This window comes from Nerophis lumbriciformis, linkage group LG20 (assembly GCF_033978685.3).
Source record: "Nerophis lumbriciformis linkage group LG20, RoL_Nlum_v2.1, whole genome shotgun sequence".
Classification (NCBI taxonomy): domain Eukaryota; kingdom Metazoa; phylum Chordata; class Actinopteri; order Syngnathiformes; family Syngnathidae; genus Nerophis; species Nerophis lumbriciformis.
The window spans coordinates 31,825,741-31,844,207 of NC_084567.2; the positions used below are offsets into that span (position 1 = coordinate 31,825,741).

An 18,467-nucleotide genomic window follows, 5' to 3' on the forward strand; every position below is an offset into this window, starting at 1 on the left:
TCCCCGTGACTGCGTGGGTTCCCTCCGGGTACTCCGGCTTCCTCCCACCTCCAAAGACATGCACCTGGGGATAAGTTGATTGGCAACACTAAATTGGCCCTAGTGTGTGGATGTGAGTGTGAATGTTGTCTGTCTATCTGTGTTGGCCCTGCGATGAGGTGGCGACTTGTCCAGGGTGTACCCCGTCCTCAGCCCGATTGTAGCTGAGATAGGCTCCAGCGCCCCCCGCGACCCCAAAAGGGAATAAGCGGTAGAAAATGGATGGATGGATGGATGAAATAGGCTTTACTTTGCATTTTAATTGACGTGGGATTATTTTTTGTATTTAAAAATAATAGTACCGTACCAACTTTTTTTTTTCTTTTTTTTTTTCTCCAACATTTGTGGCACTGGCGTGGCGCCCCCTGATGGACGGCGCCCTTAGCATTTGCCTATACGGCCTATGCCACGGGCCGGCCCTGAACTTGCCACTAATAATTCCACTCAGTACCGGTAATTATGTCTTACCTTTACTTTCACGTGTAATGCTTTATATATTTCACCGGGAGGGCAACGTGCTTTGAAACTGAAGAGTGTCTCTTAAGACAGCTCACTTCATGCTGCAATATGAACTGACTTACTTTGACTTCTTCCATTGATTCTTCCAGCTCAAGAATGAGTCTGTAGTGTCGAGACCAGGAAGAATGCTTGTGTCTTTGTTGTCCCAAGTAACATTCAACTTGAAAGTCAAGCTGCCGCAATTCCCAACTCAAATCTTTGTCATCATCCATAATGCCCTGCAGGGGTCAGAAAAAGTTGGTTCAGAACATTTTATAACAAAAGTTCATAACAATGTCCCTTGTGTATCATTAAAGTTTGTCTAAGAATCTTGCACTGTTAAGTGTTTTTAAAAAAGGTAACACAGAAATCAATATTAATATTGACTATAGAGGTGTCAAACTTGTTTTCATTGAGGGCCACATTGCAGTTATATATATATATATATATATATATATATATATATACATACATATATATATATATATATATATATATATATACATACATATATATACACACACACACACACATATTTATAGAATATATATATATATATATATTTTTTTTTTTATAAATATATATTAGTGGTGTCAATATAAATCGATTTTCAGATCAATCGCAATTTTACTTGTAACGATTCTTAATCAATGAAAAAAGGAATCAATCTTTTTATTTTTTTTCAATCCGTCCTGTCCAGCCACTCAGGCAAATCATTTTGTAAATATAGATGCCCATATCTGCTGTACATATTTACTTTAGAAAAGAGAAGTGCTGGATACTTCTCTTGTTGCCTTATTTGTATTTGACTTTAATATTTTGGGAAGCATTTTATTAAACATACATAGGCAAACGTATACATACGTACGCATGTATACCGGTACAGACACACACACACTTAAACATATATGCATCTACAGAATGTACACACACACACACACACACACACACACACACACACACACACACACACACACACACACACACACACACACACACACACACACACACACACACACACACACACACACACACACACACACACACACACACACACACACACACACACACACACACACACACACACACACAAAAAAAGAAATCAATCACAATCTTTTCACACACATACACGTACATGGCAGATTTTCCCCAAAATGATAAAAATAAATCAATCAATCTTTTCAGCACAGCATGCACCTCAAAAAATTAATTTTTTGAAATTTTCTGAAACAGAGCCTCGTTGTGTCTAGTAATTTGGAGCTAAAGTTTGGAGCTGCGGGTAAGTTTTTGGTGTTTTTTTTAATCACCAAGGCAATTTTAGGGCAAAAGCAGCAAGTTTTTATTTTTATTTAATTTTTTTTTAACTCCGAGTAACAGAAAATTTCCTGAAGTTTGTGCAGTGGAAAGGGGGCTAATGCTCACTAATTTAGGTAACAAACACAGAAGAGATTAAGGGTTTCATCATGCACACCTGTAAAATCATCTTCCTGCTTTGTATCACTTCAGATCTGCGTTCCACCTCCAAGCTCAGCATACTGTCCAGCCTGCTGGGGACCACCGGCAGGCTGGTGATCCCAGCCTCAAACTGCTGTTCGAAGTTTTCCCTTCCTTTATTGTCAGCTGACAGAACACCAACACAAGAACAGAAGCGTGCTTGAAGCTTCTTCAAAACAATCTCCATTTTCTGTAAAAGAAATAGCGAGCCATGCTCCTATCATATACTTCAAATGCATATTGAATACTGATTTTGTTGTAGGGCCCAGAAGCAGTGCTCACCTCCAGGTAAAAATGTCTTTTCTGCAACAGCTCTTTTGTTCTGCGCTCCTGCTCAGAAAGATTTTCCTGGTCTTGAACGGAGTTTGTGGGCACCTGTACTGTGCACAGCTTTCGGCGCCACTCCTCAAACTCAAACAGATCCTTCTTGATTAACTCCTCAAACAGATTCTTGTACATCTTGGCTTTTTCTCCGAGAGCATCCTGGAAAAAAATATTACTGATTTTTCTAAATGTCTGACATTTTAGTAAAGATCAAATTGATGGAAAGTATGTAGGCTTGTTTACACCAATATGTCCCAGAATGTTCAAAGACTCCGTTCCCAAATGACAGACGGTATTGTGGGCTTCCAATGTAGCTTGAGGCAAGGTGATCGACTCAGCATTGCTTAGATAAACATCCTCATCAAACTCTTTGATTCCTGTGGAGTCAATGAAGGTGCTGTAGTCCAGGATTTTCAGCAATCTTCCAAATGACTTCTGTAAATGGCAACATTTGATTTGGTATTCAAGAATTGCTGTTTGGCATCACAGTAAAGTGCAGTTTTGTTGGGATGTACGGTACAAGTAAAAGCTAAATCAAGACTAAGCATTAACAAGTCAGGAGTAAGTGACGTATTTGACAGACTTTAATGTCGCTCAATCTTTTTTATTTTCTCTGTTAAGAAATGTACTAATAACATATCTTTTGCAGGTGATCTTCTGTTACAAGACACATTTTGCTGTAGTCTGCAAGTAGAGATGTCCGATATTATCGGCCGATAAATGCAATATCGGAAATTATCGGTATCAGTTTCTAAAAGTAAAATGTATGACTTTTTAAAACGCCGCTGTACGTAGTGGTACACGGATGTAGGGAAAAGTACAGAGCGCCAATAAACCTTAAAGGCACTGCCTTTGCGTGCCGGCCCAATCACATAATACCTACGGCTATTCACACACACATAAGTGAATGCAATTCATACTTGGTCAACAGCCATACAGGTCACACTGAGGGTGGCCGTATAAACAACCTTAACACTGTTACAAATATGCGCTCTGTGAACCCACACAAAACAAGAATGACAAACACGTTTCGGGAGAACGCAACATAAACACAACGGAACAAATACCCAGAACCCCTTGCAGCACTAACTCTTCCGGGACGCTAAAATATACACCCCCCGCTACCCCCCAACCCCGCCCACCTCAACCTCCTCATTCTTTATCAGGGAGAGCATGTCCCAAATTCCAAGCTGCTGTTTTGAGGCATGTTAAAAAAAATAATGCACTTTGTGACTTTTTTTTTTCCATAACTTGAGTTGATTTATTTTGGAAAACCTTGTTACATTGTTTAATGCATCCAGCGGGGCATCACAACAAAATTAAGCATAATGTGTTAATTCCACGACTGTATATATCGGTATCGGTTGATATCGGAATCGGTAATTAAGAGTTGGACAATATCGGAATATCGGCAAAAAAGCCATTATCGGACATCTCTATCTGCAAGTCATGTCTGCAATTGTTTTAATGGTACTTGCCGGCATTGCTTAGTTTTCAACATTTCGCGACATGGAATATGCAGCCTACGACAGATTTATCCAGTTTATTAATACTATTTAGCGAGGCTAAACATTGCAGCTTTCAGTTACTACAACACACAAATCAATTCCATAAGGAAGTTTACTAAAGAAAACTACCGGTACTCATATGGTCAACTTACAAGAATTTGAAAAACAAGCCATCTCTCGGCTTTTTGTTATGCTTTAAGTTGCAAGAAAAATAGGACCTACAAACATCCCACTCATGGGTGTAGTAAATGTCAAGTGAACCCTGTAAGATCCACCTCAAAACATCTGGTCTTCCTTGTTAGCACTAGTTTATAGCTACAGATTGACTTAACCATGTTTTCAAACCATGGGAACGGAGAAAGTAGTGTAAAAGGACAGTGCTGAGAAGAAGTGGGTTATAATATTGAATTGAAGAAATAATTTCAGGACTGACAGTGTGGCCTGCTTGGCAAGGCAGTTTGAGAGTAGCCATGCTAGATGGCACCATATGAAGCAGGAGCCAGCTTTTGTGCCAGCAAAAACGGCGGACATTTTTCACCAGGAAAGTATGGAGAAGCTACTGATGGTTTCAGACGGGAAAGCAGCTCAAAGGAGACTTAGAAGTATGCTCTCTCAATTATAAACAGTAAGTGTTCAGAGCAGCACTTCTCATGCAAGCTCCCCACACCGCACAGATCAGTCCGCTCAATCAGCTGCTGTAGTTATGTGGGACTATATAACCATCGATGTGATACCAACCGCGGCCGCTCTCTTATGGTTTAATTTCAAAGCGTGTGGGCATTATTAGTGAGTTTCAGAATGAAAAAAAACACAAAAAACCCCCCACAAAAGTTGGGTATTTAAATCCATTGTAAATATAGAGGGTGGCTGTTACCTGAAGTTCTACAGTTGGGTCTTGTATCTCTGAGGATTCACTCCCTTTGGCATCGGCCATGTTCTGTACAAAACGACCAAGTTTCTCATTGCGTACATAGACGGATGTCTCATCTTCATCGGGCAACTGAAATGGTGAAAAAGATAACAGGGAAGAACCATGTTTGTCAACGAAGGCAGGATATATACAAGTAGTTAAGTTTATATAACATTACTTTCACGATTAAATAAATACTCTGCTCAGTGGATATATACCACTTTGCTTGAATTTTAAAAGGGTGAAACGAGTACCGGTAGTTTGGTTTGAAAAAAAGAAAATGGGAAGATCTGTGATCATTCCATTTGCCAAGCTTAAACTTCCTTGTAGTTTTTATTTTCACAATAAAAAAAAGATATCAGCTCTGTGAAACTATCACTTGATGTAAGTTAGCCAAATAAATATCCCCAACTTCAGAAAAGTTCCCACTAAGACAGTGTTTCCCATTAATTAATTTGTTGGGCAGCCCGCCACAAACAAATGTAGGCAATATTAACACACCAAGCCTACTAGAGAGTAGGGATGTCCCGATCCAGGTTTTTGCACTTCCGATCCGATACCGATATTGTTTTTGCACTTCCGATCAGATACCGATACTGGCCTATCCGAGCATGTATTAAAGTTTAAAGTTATTTAGCCTACTTAGTTGTCAGAATCATGTTGAAAAGGGTTTTAGTACTCTTGATAACAACTAGCCAGCTGAATTAGGGGAGTTTGAATAATACACAATGGTTGGTAACAAGAAACTGACCTGTTTATTCAAGGATAAACACAAAATAGACAAAATTATCCATGACAAACAGAAATGGCATCATTGAACTAGGGCTGGGCGATATGGCCTTTTTTTAATATTGTGATATTTTAAGGCCATGTCACGATACACCATATATATGTGGATATTTTGCCTTAGCCTTGAATGAACACTTGATGCATATAATCACAGCAGTATGATGATTCTATGTGTCTACATTAAAACATTCTTCTTCATACTGCATTAATATATGCTACTTTTACACTATCATGCAGAGAAGGAAATCACAACTAAAAAAATCACTATTTTTTTCATACGGTGTTGATCTGGAAATGTTTGCCTCAGCATTTTGATGGTGTGGACGTGTGGCACCAAATGGAGATAAGCGTCTCGACAGACGTTACAATATCTGAACAATGATGACGAAAACTTTTTTCTCTGTCGTGTCCGTGTGTCGAAAATTGTTATGCACTTATTTTTTTATTTGATTTTGTGCGTGGCATAGATTTGCCGTGCGCAATTGCACAGGCGCGCACCTTAGAGGGAGCGTTGCTCGCACGGCTGCGCTAGCATCACAGCTAACGTTAGCCATGCTGCTACCTGCTTGGGGAGGGCGTATACGTACGTGACGTATGACGTGACAGTATGTGACGTGTGTAAGAAGGTGCGCTTGCTGTCTGTGAGAGGGAGACACAGGAAAGAGTGAGAAGAGCCTGTCGTGTAATGCCAGCAGCTAAAAGCAACTGCGTGAGAATCCACAGACCTGTGGACTTGTTGAAGGTGTGCTGGAAAATGCGGAACGAAAATTAGGGAGCAGCAGAAAAGTGGAATGTATTATTTAAATAGGTGCGTTGGAAAACACGGACCGGAGTTTTTTTTAAAAACTGGATCTGGATCGGCATTTTCCCATGCCTTGCCGATACGCATTTTTTGGCAAATATCGGCGGCCGATCCGATACAAATATCGGATCGGGACATCTCTACTAGAGAGTAACACTCAATGTCTCACATGCAAGCACATTGTTCTTCAACAAGAGAATGTGGCAGTGGGCCCCTCACCCAACTAAAAAAGCACTCACAGTCAGCTTCGTCTGGTCTGTTTAGCACTTGGAGAAAAGTTAATTTGAAGTTTAAAATTGTACGTTTTATTATACTCGATTTTTAACAATATTTCAGCCCACAATGCAGATTTGATGATTTTGTCATTATGCCGCCCCAAGCAAAAATACTCCACTGAACTGAACAGCTAATTAAATCCAGCATAACAAGAGCTCTTTCACGTAGATATTGCGCTAAACTGGCACATCAGACAACAGTAGACGAGGCAATTGTTTGGCTGTCATGTACACCCACTGACCCCATTCCACTTGGTACTGTACCATACAAAACAACCTGAAATGGGGGAGAATTTTGGCTTTATTATTATTATCATCAGGCATTGAAAACAGCTTTTGACTGTTTACATGTAATTGATCGTAACACATTGCCACAGCAAAATAAAAGCCGCCACATCTTTAAAATGAGGGTTTTTCCACGTGAAAATACATTTAAATAATATAGTATATGAATGGTTATTTAAAGTCTATTATTTGCGCACTATTGACTAGTAAGGCGCCAAAACTTCTTGAGACTTTGATAACTGAAACAGGACTACAAGATGTTATGACGACGTAAGCAAGATGCATGCAAATGTCTGGAGCAGAGACAGCACGTCTTTGATGTGGACGTTCTTGAATATATCCGAGATACACCCGCTGACAGCGATCTACAAAATGTGCGATGTGCAAATATTAAGAGGTCTAACAAGGAGAGATTGTCAAGCTGGAGCAGCGGCGCGAACCAAGTGTGACATCAGGCTTGTTTCAGCTCTCGTGGTTCGTTGCGGACATTAAGCGACATAAGTAAAGAGTCTCTAAATAAGAGTACAGTCTCCAATAACACGAGAAAAAGACGCTCGATTTATTGCTGGTCGCTTTTCATTAGAAAAAAAGGCACTAAAAAGGTTTGGAGAAGTCTCTCGAAACTTGAAAGACTCAAAGTGCAGCATGTGTTACAATGTACAATAAGCAGCGACAATTGAAAAAAAGAGCCAAACTATAAGAAAAAAAGTTAATACTAATTAATAACAGATTTGTTTTTAAATGTATGTTTTTTTTTTTTATAACCTTTTCAAACAAAATATATGCATCAAATATGTAAATGATATGACATATTGACCAAACCCCTAGCCACGTCCCCACCACTACAGGTATATTGGCAATCTGGGGAAATCTTGGGTGACAAACCTGCTGCAAGGTTGCAGACGGCACGTGAGCCTCACTTTGCCTTTTTAAAGTATTTAGCTGCTCCTCTAATTGCTGTACCTGAAGACAAGAGACAGTTTTTGTGTAAGATATTTTCTTTGTTAGACATCATCGCAGTCTATTTGATTATGTTGTGTTTAAAAGACAAAAAAAATGTCTTCTTGCACGCTTTGCTCTCTGTAATCTGTCACAATCCCATCATCTTCTTCAAAAGTAAATGAATAACTCATACCTCTTGTTGAAGGCCGGCCTCTCGCTCTCTTGATTCTGCCTGCTGCTGCAAGCTTAACTGATTTTGATCACTCATCTTATTCTGGATGGTAGAAATCTGAAGAGCAAAATCATGTATTTATTTGAAAATAAATATGTACTATATATATATATATATATATATATATATATATATATATATATATATATATATATATATATACATATATTTCATATAAAAGGAAATAGCCTAGTATTACTAATTAAACTACATTACTATACCATGCTTATCTTGTTCTGCAATTCTGTTTGCAACTGTTTTTTCTCTTCTCTGAGCTCGTCAAGAGTCTGCCGCATTTGAACGCATTCCTCACTGAGGGACGTCACTCTGCATGTCAGACTCTCGATCTCTCCTGCTGAGCTCTGGCAGATGACTTCCTTGTCAGAAAGTAAAGCATCTTTCTCTGCCTCAACTGCTTTGAGTTTCTCAGTGAGATACATTTTCTGCAAATGACAGAACAAACCTTTGCCTACTTAACTGTACAATAAAGTAATGTGTAGACTGATAAAAAGGAATAGATAACCGTAGAGTATTATGTGCACCAAACCTCAGCTTGGTGCTTTGAAGTGAGCAGTTGCTCCTCTAGTTTGAGCTCCTTCACCGTCTCCTGTGATTGGGCAAGTTCCTCACTGAGAGACATCTCTCTGCATGTAAGACTCTCAATCTTCTCTGCTGAGCTTTGGCAACTGAGTTCCTTTTCAGCCAGTAGGACATCTCTCTCTGCCTCAACTGCTTTGAGTTTGTCACTGAAAGAAATGTTCTGCAAAGGACAGACAGAACACATGTTTGTCTACTTAGCTCATACTTGTCAACCTTGAGACCTCCAATTTCGGGAGGTGGGGGGTGGGTGCGGGGGGCGTGTTTGGGGCGGGGGCGGGGTTAAGAGGGGAGGAGTATATTTACAGCTAGAATTCACCAAGTCAAGTATTTCATATATATATATATATATATATATATATATCCCCGCGACCCTGAAGGGAATAAGCGATAGAAAATGGATGGATGGATGTATATATATATATATAAGAAATAATTGACTTTCAGTGAATTCTAGCTATATATATATATATATATATATATATATATATATATATATATATATATATATATATATATATATATATATATATATATATATATATATATATATATAAATAAAATAAATAAATACTTGAATTTCAGTGTTCATTTATTTACACATATACACACACACAACACTCATCTACTCATTGTTGAGTTAAGGGTTGAATTGTCCATCCTTGTTCTATTCTCTGTCACTATTTTTCTAACCGTGCTGAACACCCTCTCTGATTATGCATTGCTGTGTGGCACGCACAAAAGTGCTTTCATCAAATGCACTAGATGGCAGTATTGTCCTGTTTAAGAGTGTCACAACATTGCTGTTTACGGCAGCTTTACTGTAGACGTTCTTTATATTGTGGGAAAGCGGACTCAGGTCCGCATGGAGCTGGAGGGGGCGTGGCCTCCAGCTCTGCCTGAATTTCGGGAGAAAATTTGTCCCGGGAGGTTTTCGGGAGAGGAGCTGAATTTCGGGAGTCTCCCGGAAAATCCGTGAGGGTTGGCAAGTATGACTTAGCTGTACAATCAAGTAATGTGTAGACTGATATATAATAAATAGATTACCGTAGAGTATTATGTGCAACAAACCTCAGCTTGGTGATTTGCAGTAAGCCGTTGCTTCTTCAGTTTGAGCTCCTCCAGTGTCTCCTGTAATTGGGCACGTTCCTCACTTAGAGACATCACTCTGCATGTCAGACTCCTAATTTCCTCTGCGGAGCTCTGGCAGCTGACTTCATTCTGAGCCAGTAACACATCTTTCTCTGCTTTAGTACGATGAAGTTCCTCTGTTAAAGCACTTGTCTAGAAGGAAGACGATGGTTATAGAAGTTATTTCAAAAGTAAAGCTGCTTCTATGCAACATTCATCAAACATTTCTGGAAATGATGTGGTGCTGCAAGGTCAGATTAGATCACACAAAGCAATGATATTTCAAGTCTGACATGCCACAATCTATTACCAAGCAATGCAATGTATTAAAGAAGTAACTTCTATGCTAGGACAACGGATATGCCACTCTTCGTGGACACATTTGGCAACTACTAAAAAAGCTCTTGTCAACGAGCATTCGGGCCATTTTTGAACCAATAGACCTTATAGTGTTTCTAGGACGAGGATCGATACAATCCAATTACTGTACTCATAACACACAAATTGAAGAGGAGTTGGGTCATACAAACCTTAGTTTGATACGTTCCTGCCATATCTTCAAGTTCTGCTCTGAGCTGGCTCATTTCCTGTCTCTTTGCTTCCAGTTGGGTTTGCAGCTGATTTCGCTCATCATTCAGAGAGGTCACATGATCCATCAGCTTTTCCATCTCATCCTTGTTAGTCTGAACTTCAAGGGACCGCTCAGATTGCACAGCATCTTGTTCCGCTCGCACACTTTCAAGCTCCTCCGCAAGCTTCTGAACCTGTGAAAATATGTGACTAAGAAATTAGAAACTGGAAATGATGTGGTGCTATCTTCAGACTAGATCAAACAGAACAATGATATTTTAAGTCAGATGTGCCGCAATTAATTACAGAACAATGCAATGTGCAGTTGAAGAAATAACTTCTATGCTAGGACAACAGATATACCACTCTGACACTTTTGACGACTAACATGAAAGCATGTATTGCTCTTCTCAACAAGCAGTCGGGCCATTTTTGAGCCAATGAACCTTGTAGTGTTTCTAGGACAAGGATTGATCAAATCCAATAAATGTAATCAATACTTATATAGAAGAGTTGGCTCATACAAACCTCAGTTTGATATGTTAATGCCACATCTTCCAGTTGAGCTCTGAGCTGGCTCATTTCCTGTCTCTCTGCTTCCAGTTGGGTTTGCAGCTGATTTCGCTCATCATTCAGAGAGGTCACATGATCCATCAGCTTTTCCATCTCATCCTTGTTAGTCTGAACTCCAAGGGACCGCTCAGATTGCACAGCATCTTGTTCTGCTCGCACACCTTCAAGCTCCTGCGCAAGCTTCTGAACCTGTGAAAATGTGTGACTAAGAAATTAGAAACTGGAAATGATGTGGTGCTATCTTCAGACTAGATCAAACAGAACAATGATATTTTAAGTCAGATGTGCCGCAATTAATTACAGAGCAATGCAATGTGCAGTTGAATAAATAACTTCTATGCTAGGACAACAGATATGCCACTCTGACACTTTTGACGACTAACATGAAATCACGTATTGCTCTTCTCAACGAGCAGTCGGGCCATTTTTGAGCCAGTGGACCTTGTAGTGTTTCTAGGACAAGGATTGATCAAATCCAATAAATGTAATCAATACTTATATAGAAGCGTTGGCTCATACAAACCTCAGTTTGATATGTTCCTGCCACATCTTCCAGTTGAGCTCTGAGCTGGCTCATTTCCTGTCTCTGTGCCTCCAGTTGGCCTTGCAGCTGATTTCTCTCATCATTGAGAGAGGTTACATCCCTGTTAGTCTGAACTTCAAGCGACCTCTCAGTTTGCAGAGCATCTCTTTCTGCTCGCACATCTTCAAGCTCCTCCGCCAGCTTCTGATCCTGTGAGAATGTATGACTAAGATTCAGAAAACTCATCTGTATATAGCCCGCCATACCATTACAGTAACAATGCACATCATTATTTAAAAATACAATTATAAATGTTTGCCTGATTTTGAAGCTCTTGAAATTTGCCAGTGTATTGGGTTTCACTTTTCAGAATGTTGATCTCATCCTGTAGGATTCCGACCTTTTCTTGAGCTTCCCTAGACTCTGCCTGGCTCTTCATCACCTAAAAATGAACCACATATTCAACATGAATATCAGTTACAGCAAACTAGGGAGGGAGAACGCTCACCAGATCTAGATTTTCTTGAAGGTTCATTTTCAAGAGGGTTACCTCCTCCGTGGCTTTTTCCAGATGCTCCTCAAGCTGTTGGATCTACAGCCCCATTAAGGAAGATCATTTTTAAATATAGCAGCTTTGATTAGTTCTGACAAACACCATTATCATAGAAATTTATTTTTAGTAACTTAAAAACATTTTCCAGAGTCCAAACTATGATAGTATACCAGATGTACATTCTGGATCCATTTGAGAATCTAACCTGCATGTTTTGTTGAGCCTCTTGTTCTTCTTTCAGTGAAGCTGAGACAAGTTGCTCTTGCTGTAACCCACACTGCATCTACAGTAATCAGAAAGAATACTTTTTATTCTCAGGGCATTTAATTCATTACAACTGGACCGTTCAGGTCCTCTCAAACGACATCACGCCTCTTACCATGAATTGATTAACGTGGACCCCGACTTAAACAAGTTGAAAAACTTATTCGGGTGTTACCATTTAGTGGCCAATTGTACCGAATATGTACTGTACTGTGCAATCTACTAATAAAAGTTTCAATCTCATCCAAACATGCTTCATCTGTTTATGCTCACAGACTTAAGACAGCTCTAAAGTATTTATCCTCAAGTAGAGGGGACAAGCCCAGAGAGCAGAGAAGGATGACGATTGTAATCCTAACTATCTTTACTGTCGTTTTGCACCACCATAAAGCAAATCTAGGAACGTTCCGATCACCGTTTTATGCCAAAGATTTTTATTAGCGATTAAATCGGCCCATACAAACACTGATCACATGTATTAACTGTACTTGTTTCCAATGTATTTATGGTGAGTGCTACTGACGGTTAAAAAAAGAAGGAAGAACTAGTTCAAATATTGTGTTGATTACATACAATTGTTTGAGATAAAGTAGTTTTTAATTTAGTACACAGTAACTAAAGAAATGCAAAAATCTACCATTTAATTTAAATCTTTTGGTTTTTGCTCTCAAGTCTTCCTGTGTTCAGGGACTTATTCCCTGACGTTGCAAACATTAATAACAAATAAAAAAAAAGTTTTTCAAGAAAACAAAAATATCAATCTTTCTGCTCAAACTCTTAGTGGATCTATCCCGATACAGCATCTACATGTACAATACGTGGCGCAGTGGAAGAGTGGCCGTGCGCGACCCGAGGGTCCCTGGTTCAATCCCCACCTAGTACCAACCTCGTCATGTCCTGAGCAAGACACTTCACCCTTGCTCCTGATGGGTGCTGGTTAGCGCCTTGCATGGCAGCTCCCTCCATCAGTGTGTGGTGTGTGAATGTGTGTGTGAATGGGTAAATGTGGAAGTAGTGTCAAAGCGCTTTGAGTACCTTGAAGGTAGAAAAGCGCTATACAAGTACAACCCATTTATCATTTATTATAATACTTGAAAAATTAATTATAAAAAAAGCCTCCCTCTATCAAAATGTAACAATATAGATAAAGGCATCATGTAATGACAAAAAGCTGACAAATTGAAATTATTAAAGAATTAAAAAAAAAATATATTTGTCTGTAGATATATGGGTAACGTTTATCTATAGCCTTTTTATTAGACATTACAAATTACATGACGGTATTACGTTCACACCCCAACACTGCTTTACCTAACAATCAGTAATCATGATTTCAATATTAATAAAAATACTCTTAAATATTACTTTGGCCATAATTAGCATCCCTAGATCTCATACATGAACACAGTTTGTATCTAAATGGACAAAAAGTGCAGTTACGTCTTATGGCCATCAAGTGCCATGCTTTGGAGCCCTGCCCTGACATATCTATCTATGTGTATACATATACACGCCCCCAAAAAAAGAAACAGCGACGCAGATCCCTTATCTCCATCCGTACCTCCAGCTCTGCTCTGATTTGGTTCTTCTCCAGTCTCAGTCCCTCAACCGTCTCATGGAGCTGATCCCTCTCTTCACTGAGTGACATTACTTTGCACAACAGCTTCTGAATCTCATCCTGGGAAGTCTCACGTCCGTCTTCCTTGGTGACAATTAGGCTATCCCGCTCGGCTTTCACACATTCAAGCTCTTCACTCAAATTCTTTATCTGTTGAAAAAATAATAATATTGGCAGTGACACTTAAATAGAAAGCCGTTAATGGCACTATCCAGCTGCTGTATCTGAAGGCAAAATACAGTTATTTCTAATCTGTCAAAATCTAATCTTTAAAAAGGGGTCATATTATGCAAAACCAACTTTTCTTACCTTTTGGTACCTGTTTGAGTATTTGGGATCCCAATAACTCCCGGAAATTTCAATTCAAACCATGGGGGGAGGGAGGCAATATTATTTAAACACTTTAGCCTCTTTCCAAACGAGTCGTTTGGAATTTGTGACATATTTTGCCTTAGTTATGTCAGTGGTATCTCCAAACATGATAAAGATTTACCCGAAGCATTACACAGTGCATTCTGAAAAGACAGTAAGCGGCTTGAAGATGGTCTATAAAAAAATCTATGCAAAATTTGGACCCAAACCCTATTACATGTTATGTAGACCACAAGAAAATGTTCCAAATGTTGAAAAAAAAAATCATAATGTGACCCCTTTCACGCTCAAAGGCTGCATTTGGGTTCATCTTTTTCTTGTACCCAGTTTAAAAGCCAGAGCCAAAGAAAATAAACACACAGACGGACGTAGCAATTTATCAATGACCGAAACGTTAAGTTAATTTTCATTTCTCGTTTTATTGATCGGCCAAGTCGTACAATTGCATAAACATTTTTAATGCCCTTGGACATCACATTTAATAATTTTTAATGCCATTTAAGGCTTTAATTTTAGCAAAATACATTTAACTACTTTAATGCTTTTTAATTCCCCGCAAAACCCTGTTGATTCTCAATTAGTACACATTTGCATAACAGGAGATTTTACTACTTTACACGTGACATCTGATCAAAATGCTCTCTAAAAAGGTAAAAAAAAAAAAAAAAAAAACATCGCCAAAAAAGACATGTTTGATATTTTCCAAATTCTAAATATTTACGTCCTTTAAAAAACTAAAGGACTTTGACTATCTTTAAACTCGGAGGGTTAAAAGTCAATGAATGAGACCTACCTCTTGTTGAAGGCCGGCCTCTCGTTCTCTTGTTTCTGACAGCTGTTGCAAGCTTAACTGATTCTGCTCACTCATCTTCTCCTGGATGATACATATCTAAAGAGCAAAATAATGTATTTATTATTGATCTACCACACTACGGTTTATATAAATGAAATTGCCTAGTCTTACAAATGACTTCACTACATAATTATACCATGCCTATCCTGTTTCTGCTTTTACCTGTTGTTTCTCTTCTTTGAGATCCTCCACTGTCTTCTGCAACTGAGAGCATTCCTCACTGAGAGACATCACTCTGCATGTCACACTCTCAATATCCTCTTCGGAGCTCTGGCAGCTAACTTCTTTCTCAGCCAGTAAGACATTTTTCTCAGCTTTAGTCTGATCAAGTTCTTCTGTTAGAGCCTTTGTCTAAAAAGGAAGGCAATAGTTACAGAAGTTGTTTCAAAGCACAGTTGCATCTATGCAACATTAATCAATCATTGTTAGAACTAACATGGTGCTGTATCCTATGACTACATCACAACTTGGAGAAGGAACAACTTCTATAGTTGCAGCACAACCTCTTCGGGACATTCATACAACAAAAAACAGCATTGGTGCGGTATTTTGTGCTTTATCATATTTCCAAGTTAAATTTTAGAGGGTAAAAGCTCACCAGCTCTTGAGATTCTTGAAGGTCCGTTTTCAATAAAGTCACCTCCTCCTGAGATTTCTCCAGATGCTGCTGCAGCTGTTGGATCTAAAATCCCATTAAAAAAACTAGTCAAAATATAGCAACTTCGATTAGTTTGGACAAATAAAACCAACAAGTGTCATCAAAATAGAGTACATGAAATATGACAACAGTGTATGGGTTAGTATCCAATAAACCAGTGGTTCTCAAATGGGGATACGTGTACCCCTGGGGGTACTTGAACGTATGCCAAGGGGTACGTGAGATTTTTTTTTAAATATTCTAAAAATAGCAACAATTAAAAAATCCTTTATAAATATATTTATTGAATAATACTTCAACAAAATATGAATGTAAGTTCATAAACTGAACATCACATCAAGTAGGCTATTCCATTCATTACAATGCAACAATGCAATATTCAGTGTTGACCGCTAGATTTTTTGTGGACATGTTCCATAAATATTGATGTTAAAGATTTCTTTTTTTGTGAAGAAATGTTTAGAATTAAGTTCCTGAATCTAGATGGATCTCTATTACAATCCCCAAAGAGGGCACTTTAAGTTGATGATTACTTCTATGTGTAGAAATCTTTATTTATAATTGAATCACTTGTTTATTTTTCAACAAGTTTTTAGTTATTTTTATATATTTTTTTCCCCAAATAGTTCAAGAAAGACCACTACAAATGAGCAATATTTTGCACTGTTATACAATTTAATAAATCAGAAACTGATGACATAGTGCTGCATTTTACTTCTTTATCTCTTTTTTTCAACCAAAAATGCTTTGCTCTGATTAGGGGGTACTTGGATTAAAAAAATGTTCAAAGAAGGTACATTCCTGAAAAAAGGTTGAGAACCACTGCAATAAACTACATTCCGTATTTTTATAGAGAATCCAACCTGCATATTTTGTTGCGCCTCTTGTTCTTCTTTCAGTGACTGTGCAGCTGAGCCGAGCAGCTCTTGCTGTAATCCACACTGAATCTATAATTAAAAAAAACAAAAAAAAAACACTTGTTTTAATACCTTCAGAATAAAATATCATTTAATAAAACACATTCATACAAAATTGAAATTATATTGTAATCATCATATTAGAATTTTTTAAAGCATAAAAACAACCCAAAAAATTCACGTTCTGTTTAAGACTTACCGGTAATTATAAGTAGTTTGTTTTTATAATGCCCTGCCTCCCCCCCAGAAGGAGTACAGAAGTATGAGTAGTATTATCCCTTACCATCACCATCCTTTCCTCAAACTCCTTTCGAAGCTGGTTCTTCTCCTCTCTTAGTCCCTCAACCGTCTCATGGAGCTGATCCCTCTCTTCACTGAGTGACATTACTTTGCACAACAGCTTTTGAATCTCATCCTGAGAAGTCTCATGTCCGGCTTCCTTAGTGACGAGCAGGCCATCTCTCTCGACTTTCACACGTTCAAGCTCTTCGCTCAAATCCTTTATCTGTTCAGAAAAGGGGTATATTATCGCACTGGCAAAAATAATGGATGAAATATCATAAACAGAGCTCTCAAATCAATTACCGTATTTTTCGGACTATAAGTCGCAGTTTTTTTTCATAGTTTGGCCGGGGGTGCGACTTATACTCAGGAGCGACTTATGTGTGAAATTATTAACACATTACCGTAAAATATTCATGGGATTTAGCGATTAGGAGTGACAGATTGTTTGGTAAACGTATAGCATGTTCTATGTTAATAGTTATTTGAATGACTCTTACCATAATATGTTACGTTAACATACCAGGCACGTTCTCAGTTGGTTATTTATGCCTCATATAACGTACACTTATTCAGCCTGTTCACTATTTATTTATTTTAAATTGCCTTTCAAATGTCTATTCTTGGTGTTGGGTTTTATCAAATAAATGTCCCCAAAAAATGCAACTTATACTTCAGTGCGACTTATATATGTTTTTTTCCTTCTTTATTATGCATTTTCGGCCGGTGCGACTTATACTCCGGAGCGACTTATACTCCGAAAAATACTGTAGCTCTTTTTCCAGTAGACTTATTGTGGTGTAACCACAAAACTATGTCTGTAATTGTTTCGTCATGTAAATAACTAAATTCAAAATGTGCATAAAACGTAAATCACATAATACAAGGTTTAGAGCAGTGGGTCCCAATTTTTTTTTTTTTAGCAGATTCCCAGATTGCAAATGAAACCCTCCAAAAGGGATATGCAATAATGCATTAAACTTATATTGCAGCCTCCTACAATAATTATATACCACAATATATTTGGCGTGTATAGGTAATAAAGAGGAAACTTTAAAAAAAAAAAAAAGGCTTCAAAACACAGCGTTTAGAGAGCTGCCATCTCGAGCAGCAGGGCTAGTCTCACTTCTGTCCTGTAAATGTTTCCCTTCACTGCTGATACTCTTGTCACAAACAGTTCCTGATACTCCTCCCCACGCACACTCGACCCTGCCTGCACTCTCTTCTGCCCCTTTTTCCACACTCCTTGTTGATCTGAACATTTGACCCCAAATACATAAACTCCGCTACTTTCCTCACCTCTGCTCCATGCATCCACAGAGTTCGACCTGATACCCTTTCATTGACACAGTATGTATTGTCTTGCTACTACAACTGACCTAATGAGTGTGTATTTCTTAGTGGTGCAGTTTTCCTACAACCCTCTGTTCGTTTGACTCAGTTTTCAATTAAAATTTT

The 18,467-nt window shown here is 38.5% G+C and overlaps 1 protein-coding gene across 1 annotated transcript in view; it reads right to left on the reverse strand.

Moving 5' to 3' along the window:
• cenpe (centromere protein E) overlaps positions 1–18,467 on the reverse strand; it is a 91,469-nt gene that overhangs the window by 27,816 nt on the left and 45,186 nt on the right. The window contains exons 28-49 of the mRNA XM_061980810.2: positions 17,011–17,232; positions 16,674–16,757; positions 15,751–15,834; positions 15,315–15,503; positions 15,093–15,188; positions 13,871–14,077; positions 12,251–12,328; positions 12,001–12,084; positions 11,812–11,934; positions 11,493–11,702; positions 10,925–11,158; positions 10,357–10,590; positions 9,767–9,979; positions 8,646–8,858; positions 8,320–8,541; positions 8,060–8,155; positions 7,810–7,887; positions 4,738–4,863; positions 2,599–2,790; positions 2,314–2,514; positions 2,009–2,221; positions 621–776 (exon numbers count right to left, since the gene is read on the reverse strand). Of these exons, the coding sequence (XP_061836794.2) occupies positions 621–776; positions 2,009–2,221; positions 2,314–2,514; positions 2,599–2,790; positions 4,738–4,863; positions 7,810–7,887; positions 8,060–8,155; positions 8,320–8,541; positions 8,646–8,858; positions 9,767–9,979; positions 10,357–10,590; positions 10,925–11,158; positions 11,493–11,702; positions 11,812–11,934; positions 12,001–12,084; positions 12,251–12,328; positions 13,871–14,077; positions 15,093–15,188; positions 15,315–15,503; positions 15,751–15,834; positions 16,674–16,757; positions 17,011–17,232 (3,555 nt within the window). The remainder of the gene's footprint in view (positions 1–620; positions 777–2,008; positions 2,222–2,313; positions 2,515–2,598; positions 2,791–4,737; positions 4,864–7,809; positions 7,888–8,059; positions 8,156–8,319; positions 8,542–8,645; positions 8,859–9,766; positions 9,980–10,356; positions 10,591–10,924; positions 11,159–11,492; positions 11,703–11,811; positions 11,935–12,000; positions 12,085–12,250; positions 12,329–13,870; positions 14,078–15,092; positions 15,189–15,314; positions 15,504–15,750; positions 15,835–16,673; positions 16,758–17,010; positions 17,233–18,467) is intronic.